This window comes from Camelina sativa, chromosome 9, assembly GCF_000633955.1.
Source record: "Camelina sativa cultivar DH55 chromosome 9, Cs, whole genome shotgun sequence".
Taxonomy (NCBI): domain Eukaryota; kingdom Viridiplantae; phylum Streptophyta; class Magnoliopsida; order Brassicales; family Brassicaceae; genus Camelina; species Camelina sativa.
Window position 1 is genome coordinate 29,444,853 of NC_025693.1, and position 16,573 is coordinate 29,461,425.

The following is a 16,573-nucleotide window of genomic DNA, read 5'->3' on the forward strand; positions in this document are numbered from 1 at the left end:
TATAACTATATCAATTAAATATGGAACTCAAATAAAAAAATGAACCAATCAGAACTGAGATCCGGTTCTGTCAATATGTTTCATTTGTTTTGCTTCGATGCTTCAATTACACATAAGCTAAGATTTGTTCAATAATTCAAACAAATTTCAGTTTCTTACAAGCAAAATTTTTACAGAATTTTATTAGAGAGTGCTTCACAAATCAGTCATCCTTTAGTTCATTCTCTTTGCTGTTCTTGGAGTCTCCACTAGCTTTCTTGCACGTATACAAAAAAAGAGAAGCCAAACTCATTACACTAGAGAAAGATACCAAAGAGATGAAACTCAAATTGAGTAAGCACTTACTAAACAGCCACCTCTTGAGGGAGACTTCGGCTGTAAAATGGAAACTCGAAGAGAAAGATCGTCTTGCACCATCCAGGTAAGTTCCCATAAACTCCTCTCGGCAACAGAATCAGAGGACTACAGATCGGTCGAAGATAGAAACAAATTAGCTAAATTCAAGGTATATTAAACATTATATTTAGAACAAGTTCATATCGTTAAACCTTGTTGTTTTCTTGTAGAATCTGTAAGCTCCCGAGTTGCCATGTTTCTTGTCAGCCGATGCCTGCTCATTACATTCATATCAGCTATATGTGATTCAGAAACTGTCTAAGTAGAGAGAGATAGAGAACGAGCAAGAACCTCGAGTAGTGGTATGCCACTGACGAATAGAAGTAGCAAAGTAAGAAAGAGTGGTCCGAGTATCACAAGATACTCTGCACCTTCAAGCACGGGTGATGCAGCCACAAAGATTCCCCACCACAAAAGCATCTGATGAACATATAAACCCACACAGACACACACAGTAATGAAACGATCATATCACCATTTATGCTAAAGATGAAGAACTTATATAATATGTGGAAGTACTAACCTCACCAAAGTAGTTAGGATGTCTTGACCATTTCCACACTCCAACATCACACCATTTTCCTCTGTTTTCTGGAGAGTTTTTAAAAGAGAGCTTCTGTTGATCAGCTGCAGCTTCAATCAAGAAACCAAAAACCCACATTGTCCAACCGATAACATCTGCGGGTCTAAGAGATCCTCCACCATCACTTGCATTCACAATGGTTAGAGGTAAGCTAACCGTCCAAACCCATACAGCCTACCATGAAAGAACTCTAGTTTGAGATCACAAGCATGAATTCCAATAGGGCTCTCTACAAGAGAATGAATACATAGTTACAAAAAATTTACCTGAAGAGTCCAGAAAATTATTAGTCTCACTATATTTCCACGCTGTTCATCAAATCGCCGATCTTCTCCCCATTGCAAGATCCTAAACCAACAAGAGAGTCATGCTATTATCAATCATGATCAGGAAAGTAATATAAAGTAAGAATAATGCAGTCATTGGTAGAGACCTCATTAGAAGAAATATCCCCAAGCGAAGACCCCATACCACAACTAGCAAAGTCAAGACTATCTGTGAATAGAAAACAAATCTCAGCAAACAGAAGAAACTCAAAAACACCAATCTATGAGAAGAGCCTGAGACTTGCCTGTCGAAAATGCCAAGTGCCTTTAACAACAAGAGTCAATACAGCAAGTATAACAAAGTTTGTGCTTCCTGAACATACAAGGTTAATTAGTATAATGAACTCCTACGTAACAGAGAATTAAGGTAACTAACTACATGAGCAATTGGGGAATAGAGGAATGAAGATGGTCATACCAGCAAAGTCAGTGACTTGATCAAATTTGAAAAGAGCTGTGATTACGAAGAATATAAACTGGTAAACCACCTACAAATTCAGAAAAAAAACACCAAATCAGACATAGACGAACAAAACCCAACTCGTAACTCCTACAGAAACAAGAAAAAAAAGAACAGAGGAATGAAGATTTAAAAAAACGAACAGAGGAACTTACAGTGACAATAGCAGTGAGAGCCAGGAAATGCGAATCCAGAACTGTTCCCATTTTTCTCGGAGAAAACTTCCAAAGATTAATCCTTTAGATCGAATAGAAACGATTCGTTATCCCCTTTATATTGTTTCCGACTTAACGGAAATTGAGAAAAGAATAAAAAACGAAAAGTCGTCATCTTTACCAACTTGTGTCATTGGTGTGTATGGCTGAGACTACAATGAGTTTATGCGGTTGTGAACCAAACACCGTGCCGTTTATATGGTACACTAGAAAAGTCTAATTCAAAGAATATACACGAGAAAAATACGAAGAAAGTGTCAAACTTTATACATTATTTGGCTTCATAACCTCTCATGAACTCATCTCATACAATAGTTTGGAAACAATAAACTGTATCAACTTCGATGGTATAGTCAAGTGTTGCAGATGGAGGAATCTGCAAACCGGGTCCGAATTCGACGTTTTTGTTTCCGAATCCTAAGGATGGTGGGATGATCACTCTACGTTTACCTCCAGCTTTCATTGACCTTAGAACATACTCTATGCCTTCGCATAGTCCTTTGCTATATGGTCTTGAGTCCATTACCATAGCTAGTGACTTCTTCTTGTCTTTGCTTCCGAATGTGTCGACAAACACTTGTTCGGTTCCATGTACTTTTCCCTTTACATCAAACACTACCAAGTATCCTGAGCTTGGAGTAGCTCCACTTCCAGCTTGTAGATCATAGTACCTGCACGGTTACATTTCCAAAAAGACAAAGAGCTTGAGTTTGTCATGAATAGAAGTAAGTTTCAGGCTCAGGATAAATTCAGAACCATTGCATTCCACATGTTACAAGGGTTTACCCAAATATGAGATCAAAGCAAGACAAAAGTCCCATTATCAAAATGAGAACCAAATTGAACTTTTCAAGAGATTGAGTTTGTGATGAATGCTAAGGTATACAAAGAAGTTTTAGGCTCAGCAAGGGTAGATATAGCAGAACCACCTCAAACAGTAGAAGGATTTCCCAAAATGACATCAAAGTAAGGACAAGTCAAAGCTATAGAGAATGCTACAATGCTAGAATACTTAACACTGGAAGAACACAAAACTTTTCTATTTGATGGAAACATAAATCAACACATGTAATGGGGAATGTACCTTATGCCGTTTGGTAAGATGAACTCTTGTTGCTTTTCTAAACCTCTGCCAAGAAATCACATAAAAACATTTCAAGTTTGTGAAGATGATAACAAAATAAACTATGAGCTCAAATCTTCGACTTATAGATGAGTAACCTTGTGGTATCTTCTTCCTGGAACACATCGAGTGGTGATTTCTTCATCTGCTCAGAGACAACATCAAAAGCTAGAAACCCAGACCAGGTTAATCCAGCACCGATTCCAAACCGTCGCGTCACTGGAGAAGCCATCCAATCCGTCATCTTCTGCTCTTGCAATGTGACCGCCACCGCTGGTTCAAGATTCCCCTGTAAAGCAACGCTTAGCGACTGCGATGGAAGGTTCTGTTTCGGGTGTTGAGAAGACGAGACAAAACGGTGGTGAGAAGGAACCGTCGAAGTGAAGAGAGTCGCCATTTTCGCAACAAATTTCTTGAAATTGTATTATATTCTGATTTCATATATACAATTGTATAAGATGCAACCTTATCTTATTTGGTGTGATGAATGGTCAGAAACTTGAATAAGGACAGAGAGTTCATGTAATTAAACTTTGTCAACGATGTTATAGTTGCAAAAATAAATGTTTTTTTTTTTACTCTTCTCTTTGTCTCTCTCACTTTGTACAGTTCAAATTTGTAAAAACAAAACAGAGGACATGAACATCACTGGCAAGCAAAGACAACACACGAGTATAAACCCTTCTCACCTTCATCAATCTTCATCTTCTATGAATTTTCTTTTGATTTCTCTAATCACAAAGATGTGTTCAGACACCACTGAAGCTGAGCCAAAAACAAGACAAGGAACATCTGTAGCTTCAGATTTTCTTCAAACAAAAATGTTTTTCTTCTTTCTTATGTTTTCAATCTTTTTGTTCATGTTCAGTTGCTACTGAAGAAGAAGTTGGGACTGGTCTTGGGATGTTGGAACCTGTTACAGGTCTCTGTAGCCGCTTTAGGGAAGCCATTATCTCTGCAAAACTTGGCCTCAACTTTGGATCCCTGATAAACACACAAAAAAATAACTAGATGTATCAGTGAAATCATGAGAACAAGACAGCTTAGGAACCCCATTGTCAAGTTTGATGAACTATAAGCCGTAAAACAAATCAAGACTCTGATTTTATGAAGTGTAAGCACTACTACTACTTCACATTTGGCTGAAACTTAAATCTTTATATATTTCTTATACTCACGTCTGCCAGCATTTTCTGATGATATCTGCAATTGCTGGATCCACAAAGTCTGGGATGTCAAGACGTCGATGCTGAAAACCAACTGCCCCAACAACTTGCATTGCGTTCATTTTTCCCCACGGTTGCTGTAATGTAAAGAGTTCCCATAGAATCACTCCGTAGCTGTAAACATCGCACCTGTTTTCACGTATTGTTTTATCCTGACATTAGACCAGTGTCTTAAAAAAGGGAACAGAAAGAATGAATATTCATTAGTAAAAGATTAAAGAGCATACTTCTCATTAGCAGGTTCGTTTCTAAGCACTTCAGGAGCCATCCATTCAGCCTGTATAAGACCAACACATAACTAGATTAACGAACTCGCAATCACAATAACTGTAACGAGAAATGATTTAGACAGGGAAGACGGTAACTTCCTTCTAGCTGCTTACCGTGCCTGCTGTTGACTTTGAAGAGAGGTATGTACTGTGTTTCATTCTTGACAACCCGAAATCACACACCTGATATATGAAACTCCATTATTTGTTATGCAAACTAACATCATCCAGTAGGTAAGAAACCATAAATTCTATATTTACCTTCACCACCCAGTTTTTGTCAACTAGAAGGTTTGGGGACTTTAGATCGCGATGGACAATCATCGGACTACAGCTGTGCAAATAGTTCATTCCACGAGCCTGAAGTTTTTACAAGTAATATGTTTACTCAACAGGTGATAGAGATAAAAGGAAGAAAATATTGTGAATAGAAAAAGAGTAATACAGCATCAAGGGCCATTCTCAGACGCCTCCTCTCGTCTAATTGGTTATTTGGCCGGTGGATTAATCTATACAAGCTACCTCTGCACAAGTTCGGAAAGAAAACTCTACTGTAAAAATTCAAAAACTAAGCACAACCAAATCGAACCTATTCAAACTATCCAGATTTAAGAACTTCAAGCAAATACTTGTAACAACACTCATTATTGCAAATAAGATTTTGGCATTTAGAGGTCACAAACTAGTTTATTTCAAAAAGAGAAAAACAGAGGCATGCGCTTCATGAATAAGGAGATGGAATGTTGTTGTAGCCATGAGAATTGTATTAAACTAATGAAATCTAGCAAAGATCATAGTATTACCTAGGAAGAAACTCTGTAACAATTGAGAGATTCGGTGGACGAGTCACAGCTCCCATGAAGAGAACAATGTTGGGATGTCTAAGCTTTTTCATGATTCGGACCTTGCATCACAAGAATATATAAGATGGGTGTGATATAGAACTATCAACATGGAAAATTAGGAAAAAAAAAAGGTTAGAAGAAAGGCTAGTACCTCACTTCTGAATTCCTCCAATGCTTCTCCTGATAGATCTTGATCAAGGAACTTCTTGACAGCCACTTCCTGTCAATTTTAACAGTTTCAACAATATGGAACTCAAACTAAGGAATTGCTAAACTCTTTCTTCATCCATTTCCATGAAGTCTAATTCACAGTAAATATTGGAAAAGCAAATGTAATAATACTCACAGTCCCGTGCCAATCTCCGCGATACACTTCTCCATATGATCCTGTACCAAAAGAGGTAAACTATTTAATTTTTATGGTAGAGGTAGTTACACCAAAGCAGATAACAGATGATAAGTCAGTACCAAGTCCAATACGTTCTCCCAAAGTAATTTCTTCCCACAAAATCTCACAGTCAGATACATCATCACAGTCAGACTTGGAACTTTCATTGCCAACAGATCTGTCAGATATTCTTTCCTCCCCTGAATTTGGCCCAAGATTAGAGTCCCCACTACCTTGAGGCTCATGTCCACCAGAGCCAGCATCGCCATCGCTATTCGAGGCTAATTCGAGTTGTCTGGACACGGCTGCAGCTGTTGCCACAACTGCAGCAGCAGTGGCCGTGGCAGCAGCTGCAGCAGGAAGTTCTACNAGTACCAAGTCCAATACGTTCTCCCAAAGTAATTTCTTCCCACAAAATCTCACAATCAGATACATCATCACAGTCAGACTTGGAACTTTCATTGCCAACAGATCTGTCAGATATTCTTTCTTCCCCTGAATTTGGCCCAAGATTAGAGTCCCCACTACCTTGAGGCTCATGTCCACCAGAGCCAGCATCGCCATCGCTATTCGAGGCTAATTCAAGTTGTCTGGACACGGCTGCAGCTGTTGCCACAACTGCAGCAGCAGTGGCCGTGGCAGCAGCTGCAGCAGGAATTTCTATGGTGGATGAGTCTGAGTTTGCAGACTTGGCAGCAGCAGCAGCAACCATTGAAGATGCAACAACAGCCGCTGCAGCTACAGCAGCAGGAACGGTCCTGGCATATTCTGTCGAAGAAGCTTCAGAATGCGGAGAATCAGACTGACTTACAACTTTGCCATTATCACGTTGATCATGTGTATTTGCTTTAGGTTGCACTCTTGGTAATGGTGGCAAAAACCGCACTGGACCAAAATCGTTTTGGTGTCTTCCTTGCTGAGCTGTCTCTAAATCTTTTCCTTTCTCTTTCTTGGCTTCAGTCGGGATTTTTCTTTCAACGGTTGCCTCCAATCGCTGGGAATAGACTTCAGAAAATAGATTGGGAGGAGCTACAACTCCGCTTTCAAGTAATACATCATGAAGCTTCTGAGCTAACCGTGGATTCTCTTTGGCAGCATCAATCATATATTGTGAAACATCTTTGACTTTCATCCTCTGCGCAGCTGGGGAGCTAACACCTTCAGTCCAAGAAGGTGATCTCATATGGGTAAAAGAATGAATAGGCCTGCTTGGGAGGTTTAGAACTGGAGCCTTTTTAACATCCTTCTGATTTTTAACATCTTCCTTAGATATATTTGGATGAACAATGAGATCGCCTCCTCCTCGGGATTGATTTCTCTCCCTGGAACTCTTGGTACTAGAACGATGTTCCCCAACCCGAAGCTCTGCATTCTCTTCCAGTGAGCTCTCAACCCCATTGCTGGAAGAAGCTACTTGAATAGAACCACTGTCTCCAGGAATAGCAGTATAGGCAGATTCATCATAGTCTACTTGCAGTCCAGCTGCATCAGCTGGAATGAGCGTGCCTGGATCTCCCATGAGATCAACAATGTACTCCCTGAAATTCACAATTGCATTGCATATAACTCAACATTTCTTTCAAGCCTCAGTTTAGCTTTAGGAGATGCAGATAATATACTAAACTCCATATCGACATAGGTACATATGCTATTTTGCCTATTAAATATAGCACATACACTTAAAATTTTATCTACAGCAGAGTACATAAACCTATACATGACTGAAAGGAGAATGATGATACACATTAGTGTGATTATTTACCTGCCATCATCAGCCTTAATAAAGTTCATTGCCACATCTTCAGAACCGGTATATTGCTGTCCTTTGACTATCCGACAAGGAACACCAACGCTATCACACAAAACCTACAAAATTTCATACAAATAACGAGACATAAGAAATAATATAAACTTAAAAGTCAATAAGGGTATGTCAGCCCACGTAGTCGATTGAAAATGAATCACAATAAGCTGGCGAAGTGCATACTTTGAATAACAAGGCACGGTGACGAGCCAATCCAATAGTTAGCGAACCAAGTGGCAAAACCATGCTTCCAAGAGTTGCTTTCAAACTGTAGCTAAAACTCCTCCAAGATCTCAACATGTTATCAGGATGAACAACTGGTCCACCCATGTAATGTCCAACCAGAATAGCCAGTTTCCTAACCAATTCACTGTTCACAAAACCAGAGGAAGAAACTGATTTTGATTTTGCAGCAATATCAAGAGCCATCTGTTCAAGTCTCAAGAGATTAGAATCCCCACTTCTGTTCACAAGAACAGCTTCCCATGTCTCACCGTCTGAAACAGGTGTCCCTTGAAGATCGAGTAAAGGAGGTATTCTATCTGATGATGATGCATTGAACACTCCATACAAGTCATAAAAACCATCCAAGATCTTGTCATCATAGCCAAGACAGTTGTAATTCTGTAAATGCAAACAAAAACAAATCAAGTAATTAGAGAGTTCTTGAGTGTAATTAAAGAGTTTATGTAATGCAGAGAAAACAATGAAAAGCTAATTAATCACAACTGAATAGAATGTTTTACCCAGTATCGATAAGCAATGAGTTCAGCTGGAGAGTTCTCAGGAGCAGAAAAGCCTAAACTGAACTGCTTAATAGCTTCAATCTGAGCAGCCTCAGGATCCTCTCTGGCACTTAACTCTAAAGCCAACTGTATCTGATTCTCTTCTTCAACAGCTGGATCCTTGGAACCTAAATCCTGAACACGTTCAGACCCAGCAGTAACAACAACATGATCATCATCATCACCATGTTCCACAGCCTTCTTATCAGTAGCCGCTTTGGCGGCGGCTCTGTTCTTGGCATTGAAAGAATTAGGTGGACTAGGGCTTTTTCTATGACCAACAGAGCTTAACCAATTGGATAAACCAGAAAAGGGTTTGACTTCAGGGCTATTGCTGTGATGAGACCTCGGTGATGATGACACATCGCTAGACTTGTTAATTGATCCTTGAGCTTCATCTGACTGTGTGATATGAAGTTTCTTAAGAAAGCTCTTCATGTTCATCTTCATACTCTTAAGCAAATGATCAACCTTAAAATATCTCCATCTCCATCTCCCAAAATCCAAAAGTTTCTTCCTTTACTCTCTCATAAACCCTAATTCCTCCCCGGAATCAACGACTCATCAGATTATTTCAATCAACACCGTCGAAAGTTTGAAACTTTCACCGGAACAGAGGACCCTTTACCTGGATTTCAAAACAACATGAACTTGATGAGAGCTAGTGAAGCCAAAAAAAAAAAAAAACACTCTTTATTTTTTTTATTTTGACAAATCATGAAAATGGTTAAAAGCACACACACCCACTCAGTTCTAAAGCAGCTTAAAAAAAAAAAAAGCATATATAACTGACAATTTCTCTGTATTGATATGAACCGCAAATTCTTACCTTCACCAACTTGTTTTTTCTCTATTTCTCTCTCTTACGCCACTTTTTTTCTCTGTCTAAAAAAGATTGACAAAGAAAGAAGTGGTGAGAGTGGCTCTTTCTCTAGAAGAAAATTAAAAGTTTTGTTTTTTTTCTTTGTATTATTTTGTTTTCTGGGTTTGTGAATTACTGTGACATGCAAAAAATGGGAAAAAAAAAGGCGTATCTTTTTCACTCAGCTTAGTGCGTGAACTTGCAAAAGAAGAAGAAGACGAAAAAGATGAAGACCAAAAAAGATTTTATCGGAACATAGTTAAAATTGACGTCGATTGAGGCGTTTTAAACGGTTATCTTTTCCTTCTTGTAAAAAGCAAAGAATCTACGCCTATTTATTTTTGGGAAAATATCATTAAAATCCTAAAATTTACATTTTGGTTGATTTAATTCATGAACTTTTCACCTGGTAAAAAAAAAAATACCCATTGTTGACTTCTAAATAATTCATGAACTTTTGTTGATTTCCTTACAAGGCACAAAGTTTAGTGACCAAAAAGAAAAATCACATAGGATTAATTAGCCGTTAACAAGAATCCATTAGTAACAAAACAACATCGTTTATCAAACCTAAAACCTTCAATCTAGAGTTTTTTATTTGGGGAAAATGGAAATCAAGTTTTAATTTGGGGTTTTAGGTCTGATTAAATAGCATCATTTTATTATTAATAAAATATCGTTAACGGTTTATTAAGCCCGTATGATTTTTCCGTTTGGCTACTTAACATTATATCTCATAAGACCAAGTCAATAAGAGTTTGTGAATTATTTAGAAGTCAACAAAAAATAAGGTTTTTTCACCATATGAAGAGTTCATGCTTTAAATCAAAGATAATGTAAACTTCAGTATTTTAATGATATTTCCCCATTTGTTTTTCATTAATACTCAAATTTTTATATTTTATAAAGGTATATCATTTGAGAAAATTGGGAGATTTGTTTTTGTTAATATGAATTTTGTTTTTGGGTCGAATCCCAAAATCTCGTACTCTGAATACTAAATAAGATTAAGATAGTCTCTTCGCTATTACTAGTGTTCGAATACAAAATTTCTAAAATTCTTCTTCATAAAATGTGAAAAAATACCAATTGAGCTACCGATTTCAAAAATAAAAGTTTTATTTGAATCAGTTATAAAAATAGAAAGTTTTTTTGGTAATACGTTTTTTATCAACTTCAGTTCATATGATTCATCTACAACATTTTTGGAGATGTTATTGGACTAAATTAAAGCTTTGTAATGAAGCACTAGTCTAATAGAGAATATTTGTCCAATTTTTTCCAAACAATATATCACAAGGCTTTTGGTCCCTTTTTTACTGTATTTTTCATTGGAAAAAAAATATATATAAATAGTATTACTGTTTGGATCTTAGGGGGGGTTATTGGATCCTTGATTTTAATGGATTTAGAAATCCAAGTTAAATCATGTGTTATTCAATCATTCATTTTAAAATATTTTTTTAAATTCTGTGTTATTGGATTTATGAATTCTAAATCCTAATTAAAATGACCCCTTATTCATTATTAAAGATTTGAGTATGGATTTGATTTCATATTGGATTTGGATGGATTTGAAAAGATGTTTTACTTGTAAATATAGGAATTGGAAATCTTTGGTCTCCACCTAGTTATTTGGGTGGATTTGGAAAAAAAAAATCACCCCTTACGTATAATAGCAAACCATACAGAATTATCATAATAGCAAACATATTTTTCCTCTCTGCATTATCATAATATTGATTTTAAGCCATTTATCTACACAGTCTACATGGAAGACATGTGCGCATGGCAGCTCTCTTACATCTTCTTCATCTCCATATCTAGTCAAGCAGATGCAACAGCTCTGCAAAACCAAATGCAGACAATTGTTAATAATTGAACATAAGGACATTGTATGCCTATATACAATTGACGTAATATTAAACCAACGATAATGAAACGTAAAAGCATACAGATCATGAAATGTAATATTAAACATAATATTATCGTAATATTAAACGTAATATTTCTGCATTATTGTAATAGCAAACCAACGACAAAAAGATCATGAAGAATTTAACCTATAAGACCAGACATAACAATACTGAGAGAAAGAAATTCTTTAATGAGAAAGCAGAAAAGGTGTTCTTCGGCCAGTGATAGTCAGTAATAATAATTAGCACCATCACGTTACGCTTAATCCAACCATAACGCTCATCAGTCAACATGCTAACAAAGACTTCTTTCATTCCTAACTGGTAAATCACTAACTGCGTCGTAACGAATATTTTTTTTTTCAAATTAGGAACTTTTTTAATACCTTCCCATACATTATTTCTTTTCTTCTTGACCTCTCTTTGTTCTTACAACCCAAGAACAACAAAGAAAATATGCCAATTAGTGGAGAGAGACAATAACATCAAACATGTTGACTGATTCACTTGAGAGTGATACGTGAGAGATTATTTTTATAAATTCTATTTTCCTTTTATAAATTTTGAATTCTATTCTCTAGGATTTTCAAATCCACTTTCTTTGACTTTCAAATCCACATTATTTGATTTTTAAATCCATATTATTTGATTTAAAAATCCATGGATTCCATGTGAATTTCCAAATCTTATAAGGATTTCTAAATCCATTAAAATCAAGGATCCAATAACCCCCCTTAGTGTATCTCTTTTGGGCATAAAGGATAACCATTAATGTCACAGAAATTAAGACCAATAACTTTCTATATTGAGAATGACAAGAAATGGCTTATTGGTAAGTTGTCAATTCTATGGAAGACAAATGAGAATTTAACTGAATATTCTCTTAAAAAGATAACTCTATTATGCACGTGAATATTCTAATTGTGTAATGCAGTGTCCGGTGAACCACGTAATAACAATATGCAGTTTAACTATTTATGTATTTTTAGTATTAGTTTGTTTAAACGTAAGTAATTAGTTATATACCAGTATTAGTCAAGGAAGCCGACCTATGTCTGATGTTTTCTTGGTTTAATTTAACGGTCTTAATTTTTGTAGGAGACAACGGTAACATAACCGATTATATATTCCTTTTTTTTTTTTGAGGAAACTCTCTTTTCGTTTAATTTTCTAAAATACAGTAATTGCTCTGCGTGAGACACCATTATCTCTTTGATCATTCAACTTACTATCATCTACTATCTAATTAGAAAGATTAATTCATTTTATATAGTGGATGCAACTAGAGATATATTATGTCAAAAGATGGAAGACCACACGTATGCATGTATGATTTATGTCAATCATTGTATCCCCCTTGGACGGAGTGAGCTGTGAGCCTCAAAGCCAATGGTCGACCTACATCCACTTTATATTTAATATTTTACATTGACTCTATAGTGTCCACACGATTGTGAGGTTCAGAAAACGTTACATTTATGATTTATGGTCACTTTGTTCTAGACGTTACACACACTATAGGGTAACTTCTCATGGGAAGTCTGCAATTGTTTTACAACATTGTATATATATGGTTATTTGCTGAAAAAATGATTTTAATGTAATTTTTCAAAATATATATAAGAATATTTAATTTTGAATTTTGTTTACTTCAATGAGAGGAATGCTGTAAAAAAAAAAAAAGTAAACACTAATATGTACATTAATTTTCATATACATCCCCCCCTTCAAATGTCGTATGAACACTTAAATAAGTTATCTACTTTTTTTGCAACAATGACAATGACACTTTAAATAATTTAGTAAAGGAGATGTATCTGAATATAGAAAATGGAGGAAAACGATTGGAGAATGTTAAATGCTGAATAGTAGTTGGCCAACAATTCAATTTTTTGAGCGGCTTGAGATTTGGCCTTTGCTAAAAGATCTGTTTTTTTAGAATAAACACGTCACCACTCAACCCTCCTATTGATTCATTATTATGTAAAAAAGCCAAATAGCCAAAAGCTTTTTTAAGATGAATATTCGAGTATTTTGGCGTAACACTATTTGAAAGGGAAAATAAAAAAAAGTAACGCTATTTAAGTCTTCCTTAAAGGTTATAGAAGACTAGAACTTTGACTCGTTTTTTTGAGTATAAATTTTAACATTAAAACCTTCAAAACAAAAAGTAAGAGGTGTGAATGTGTGACTAACTAACGCTATATATGAATGTAAAAAATTAAAAATACGTTTACGTGATAATAATAATAAAACCTTGCGTGGGTGTGAAGAAGAGAGAGTTTAATAGGCCAAAAGGCAAAGAGATTAAAAGGTTACAAAACATAAAATAAAAACCCGTAAAATAGAAACATTCGTTTGCAACGCGCGAAGGGTATCTTGGTGACGCATGGCTACGTCATGGTTATCCAATCAGAAAAGAAACAATCTCTTTATTTTAGTATTTTTTTGGGAGTTAATAAAAGAATTTGGTGCATTCCAATTGGGTGCCAGCCACACATTTTTTTTGGTGTTGGGGACCACTTCCCCACCTATCACTTTTTTCTTCTTTTTTTTTTGTTACTTTTGTTAAGAAAACGTTAAACCATTGATGAAAAGTCTAGCTAATGGTTATTATAATCAGTTAATTTGTACTATACTCCCTCTGTTTTTTTTTTTTTTATTGTCGTTTAAGGTTTTTACACACAGATTAAGAAAATTATTAAATTTTCTGTTTTATCCTTTATTAATATATTTTAGAATTTTTTCATTGGTCAAAACATTAAAACAATAGGGATAAAATTGGAATATTCACCAAACATGTGCATTGAAAATCTAAACGACAACTATTATGAAACAAAAATTTAGTCCTAGAACGACAATTAAATTAAAACGGAGGGAGTATATATTTCAATTGGTAGTTTAGGAATTTTAGGACGTCAATACACATATCCATATCCAGGAATGGTTTTTCTTTCAAAATCAATTTATCAAAAATTGATACGTCGAAAAAATCAAAATTATGATCCGATTTCTTCATATATCTAATTATATATAAGAAGCTTTATCATTTTCTAGATTAAGTTGCATATATTTCATACGAAGTCCGACTATTGTACTCATTTAAGCCTTGCATAAGAGAAATCAATATACCTCCTCAACTATAGAAGGGGATAACTATAAGTCTATAATACCGTTTAAGAAAAAAAAAAAAGAAAGATAATGAAATCGATATTGCTTTTTTTTTTTTTATTGAGTTTAATCTGTAGTATATGTGTGTAACTGTAGACTAAAAAATGTACTTAACTCAGTAACTGTATAGGAAAAAAGTTTTAAAAAGGCGTGCACAATTAAAAAAGATATATCAACGTTTTGCATCTTTCGCTATCGTCCGGAACTCCGGATCAAAAAGGCTAAGGCCCATTAAATAGCATGCGAACGTCAAAAAAGTGGGTGTCACAATCAGTAGGCCGGTTTAGGATAACCGAGCATTTAAACCATAAATCAAAAACCAATTTGGTCAATAATTTGATAACTAAACTACATATTATTAAGCTATGTCTACCATTACTAAATTATCATTATCTTGTGACACAAGGATTTCTAACACAGAGGATCCGTCCTCCCAAGACACTTCCGTCGAGTTTTAATCCCCTAGTAGAATGTTTTGCCATATCAATGAGAGCAAATCTGTAAAAAGAAAAGAAAAAATAAAGTCAATTTTTTTTTTGTTTGCGTTTGCATGTAAGTTGAGAGTGGAGGGGACAAGTCACAAACCCCAAGGCAACACCGGTAGCACACTCTATGGGAACATAAACCCTTTTGACCTTTCCACATGAACTGAAATGTTTCCACAACGCTCTCTTGATTTCATGCCTAGGAACGGAAATATCAAATCCTCGACAAAAAAGGGTCCGATTATTGTTTCCCTCATGATCTTTATCTCCGAAATTGCACACATCACGGTTCTGACATCGAAAATATATAAATAAGACTTCTTTGTAACCAACTCAACTACAGTATGTAAAAAAAAAGAAAGAACATATGATGATCATGATTTATAAAAAGAAAAGAAAAAAAAAAACATATACTCTGAATGGTTTAGGTCGTTTGGCACTTGTTTGAATAATCAGCCGTAGTACTTGAACTGTTTCAGTCATCTCTTTCAAAGATTTCCTCAATTTTTCTATTTCCTGAACGACACAAAAACATAAGTTGTATAGTTCTCAAGTAAAAGTTGAGAAAAAGTGAGGGGAAAAAATAACTAATGTAGTAGAATCTGACCTTCTCATATTTCTCCATCTTCTCCCAAGAAAAAGAAAAAAACATTCAATTGTAAAACGTCTAAGTTTGTAGGGATGAAGAAAACTAAAATTACAGCTTTTATAAGATAGTATCAGAATAGGAGACCTCCTCAGATCTCTCGTTGTGTTTCGTCTTCTTCCGTTTTTCTTTGATTTCCAAATTATTCAACTCTCTCTTATTAGCTACGTATCGTTAAAATCAACATAACAAAAAGACAAGATTTAGATATCGTCAGTTCACAATCAAATTAGAAAAAAAAAAAAAAGAAGAAGAAATTGACAGATCAATATATACGTGCCTAGCTATTTCATACCTTTTTGCAAAGGATTCGTGACTTTTTATGCACATGATGATGAAGAACTGGTTCAACCTAAAAAAAATCCGAAACAACGACAAAGTCCAGTACTCGAATTGTGAAAAAACCATAAACAGAGTACAGTAAAGAAGAAGAACAAAGAATAAATCCATAAGAAAGAAAGAAGATATATTATACATCGGTGGATGTCGAGTATTTCTTGAGCCTCTTTTACTTCCATGGTAAAAGAGCACAGCGACTGCTACGTTTGCTATAAAAAGAGGAGAGTCAAACAAACCCTAGGTAATATTAATTTTTTTTTAAAATATACATGCGACAAAAAATAATTAATTAGCTAATTTACTTGTACAAAAATGTTAATATTTTGTCTCTCAAGTTGTTGTTCTGTTCTAGAAGCTTCCTTAATTTAGCTCTCTCATTACTTTGTCTAATGCCCAACAAACATAAGAAAAAAAAAAAAAAGTAGGCTGGGGGAATTTAGCTGTTCTAGAGAGCTAAATTCTGCTCTTAACCCATTAATTGATTTAGCTTCAAATATATAACCAGCCCACTTCATCCGTTGACCTTAGATAGTCTCACTCACCTAATCGTGGGTTGATGTGATCTTAAAGCTTCCTGACTAGTCAATCACTACTTTGGGACTTTTGCATACATCTCCATAAAAGGATAACTAATGCTCGAACAATAAGTTTTTGAATATTTCGCTGTTGTTCGGATTTTTTTAAAAAAGGCTAAGGCCCATTAAATAGCACGCGAACGCCCAAAAAGGCAGTGA

The 16,573-nt window shown here is 35.4% G+C and overlaps 4 protein-coding genes across 10 annotated transcripts; all 4 read right to left on the reverse strand.

The window, feature by feature from the left end:
- On the reverse strand, window positions 33-2,188 carry LOC104712977. Of its 4 annotated transcripts, XM_010429989.2 has the most exons (11): window positions 2,102-2,188; window positions 1,921-2,002; window positions 1,724-1,793; window positions 1,551-1,618; window positions 1,413-1,474; window positions 1,246-1,327; window positions 920-1,153; window positions 688-816; window positions 549-610; window positions 357-462; window positions 33-256 (listed from the first exon to the last, which is right to left on the reverse strand). In XM_010429989.2, exons 2-11 carry the CDS (start codon window positions 1,969-1,971, stop codon window positions 203-205), a joined length of 918 nt encoding a protein of 305 aa, XP_010428291.1. In that variant the 5' UTR covers window positions 1,972-2,002; window positions 2,102-2,188; the 3' UTR covers window positions 33-202. The 4 variants fall into 4 exon arrangements, with proteins under 4 accessions (XP_010428291.1, XP_010428293.1, XP_010428294.1 ...); XM_010429991.2 differs by lacking the exon at window positions 2,102-2,188 and having other exon boundaries at window positions 33-252; window positions 1,921-2,089; XM_010429992.2 differs by lacking the exon at window positions 2,102-2,188 and having other exon boundaries at window positions 33-252; window positions 346-462; window positions 1,921-2,088.
- LOC104712979 (peptidyl-prolyl cis-trans isomerase FKBP17-3, chloroplastic-like) lies at window positions 2,194-3,588 on the reverse strand. The gene is made up of 3 exons (XM_010429995.2): window positions 3,202-3,588; window positions 3,065-3,109; window positions 2,194-2,651 (listed from the first exon to the last, which is right to left on the reverse strand). Exons 1-3 carry the CDS (start codon window positions 3,498-3,500, stop codon window positions 2,285-2,287), a joined length of 711 nt encoding a protein of 236 aa, XP_010428297.1. The 5' UTR covers window positions 3,501-3,588; the 3' UTR covers window positions 2,194-2,284.
- On the reverse strand, window positions 3,625-9,500 carry LOC104712980 (serine/threonine-protein kinase EDR1-like). Of its 4 annotated transcripts, XM_019229448.1 has the most exons (15): window positions 9,250-9,500; window positions 8,382-9,048; window positions 7,819-8,259; window positions 7,594-7,697; window positions 6,450-7,369; window positions 5,912-6,154; window positions 5,790-5,830; window positions 5,595-5,663; window positions 5,402-5,502; window positions 5,044-5,122; window positions 4,860-4,958; window positions 4,713-4,781; window positions 4,557-4,606; window positions 4,282-4,458; window positions 3,625-4,087 (listed from the first exon to the last, which is right to left on the reverse strand). In XM_019229448.1, the coding sequence occupies exons 2-15, from the start codon at window positions 8,868-8,870 to the stop codon at window positions 3,949-3,951; spliced, it is 3,021 nt and encodes a 1,006-aa protein (XP_019084993.1). In that variant the 5' UTR covers window positions 8,871-9,048; window positions 9,250-9,500; the 3' UTR covers window positions 3,625-3,948. The 4 variants fall into 4 exon arrangements, with proteins under 4 accessions (XP_019084993.1, XP_010428298.1, XP_019084992.1 ...); XM_010429996.2 differs by lacking the exon at window positions 9,250-9,500 and having other exon boundaries at window positions 5,912-6,194; window positions 6,490-7,369; window positions 8,382-9,156; XM_019229447.1 differs by lacking the exon at window positions 9,250-9,500 and having other exon boundaries at window positions 8,382-9,156.
- LOC104712981 (nucleolin 2-like) lies at window positions 14,617-16,029 on the reverse strand. Its single transcript, XM_010429999.2, has 7 exons — window positions 15,976-16,029; window positions 15,796-15,852; window positions 15,588-15,664; window positions 15,462-15,479; window positions 15,269-15,370; window positions 14,955-15,145; window positions 14,617-14,867 (listed from the first exon to the last, which is right to left on the reverse strand). Exons 4-7 carry the CDS (start codon window positions 15,477-15,479, stop codon window positions 14,759-14,761), a joined length of 420 nt encoding a protein of 139 aa, XP_010428301.1. The 5' UTR covers window positions 15,588-15,664; window positions 15,796-15,852; window positions 15,976-16,029; the 3' UTR covers window positions 14,617-14,758.

Bases quoted from the DNA above. Each gene is read 5' to 3' on its own strand.
- LOC104712977 (XM_010429989.2), bottom strand. From the start codon at position 1,971: ATGGGAACAGTTCTGGATTCGCATTTCCTGGCTCTCACTGCTATTGTC. The intron at 1,619-1,723 runs GTATGACCATCT...TTGTATGTTCAG, and splicing joins TCAAGTCACTGACTTTGCTG to GAAGCACAAACTTTGTTATA. The intron at 257-356 runs GTGGCTGTTTAG...TATACGTGCAAG, and splicing joins GCCGAAGTCTCCCTCAAGAG to AAAGCTAGTGGAGACTCCAA.
- LOC104712979 (XM_010429995.2), bottom strand. From the start codon at position 3,500: ATGGCGACTCTCTTCACTTCGACGGTTCCTTCTCACCACCGTTTTGTC. The intron at 3,110-3,201 runs GTTACTCATCTA...ATTTCTTGGCAG, and splicing joins CAGGAAGAAGATACCACAAG to AGGTTTAGAAAAGCAACAAG. The intron at 2,652-3,064 runs GTACATTCCCCA...GTAACCGTGCAG, and splicing joins ATCTTACCAAACGGCATAAG to GTACTATGATCTACAAGCTG.
- LOC104712980 (XM_019229448.1), bottom strand. From the start codon at position 8,870: ATGAAGATGAACATGAAGAGCTTTCTTAAGAAACTTCATATCACACAG. The intron at 7,370-7,593 runs GTAAATAATCAC...TGTGAATTTCAG, and splicing joins ATTAAGGCTGATGATGGCAG to GGAGTACATTGTTGATCTCA. The intron at 4,782-4,859 runs GTAAATATAGAA...TTCATATATCAG, and splicing joins ACAAAAACTGGGTGGTGAAG to GTGTGTGATTTCGGGTTGTC.
- LOC104712981 (XM_010429999.2), bottom strand. The intron at 15,146-15,268 runs GTATATGTTTTT...TTTCGATGTCAG, and splicing joins AACGACCTAAACCATTCAGA to AACCGTGATGTGTGCAATTT. The intron at 14,868-14,954 runs GTTTGTGACTTG...TTCTTTTTACAG, and splicing joins GCTACCGGTGTTGCCTTGGG to ATTTGCTCTCATTGATATGG.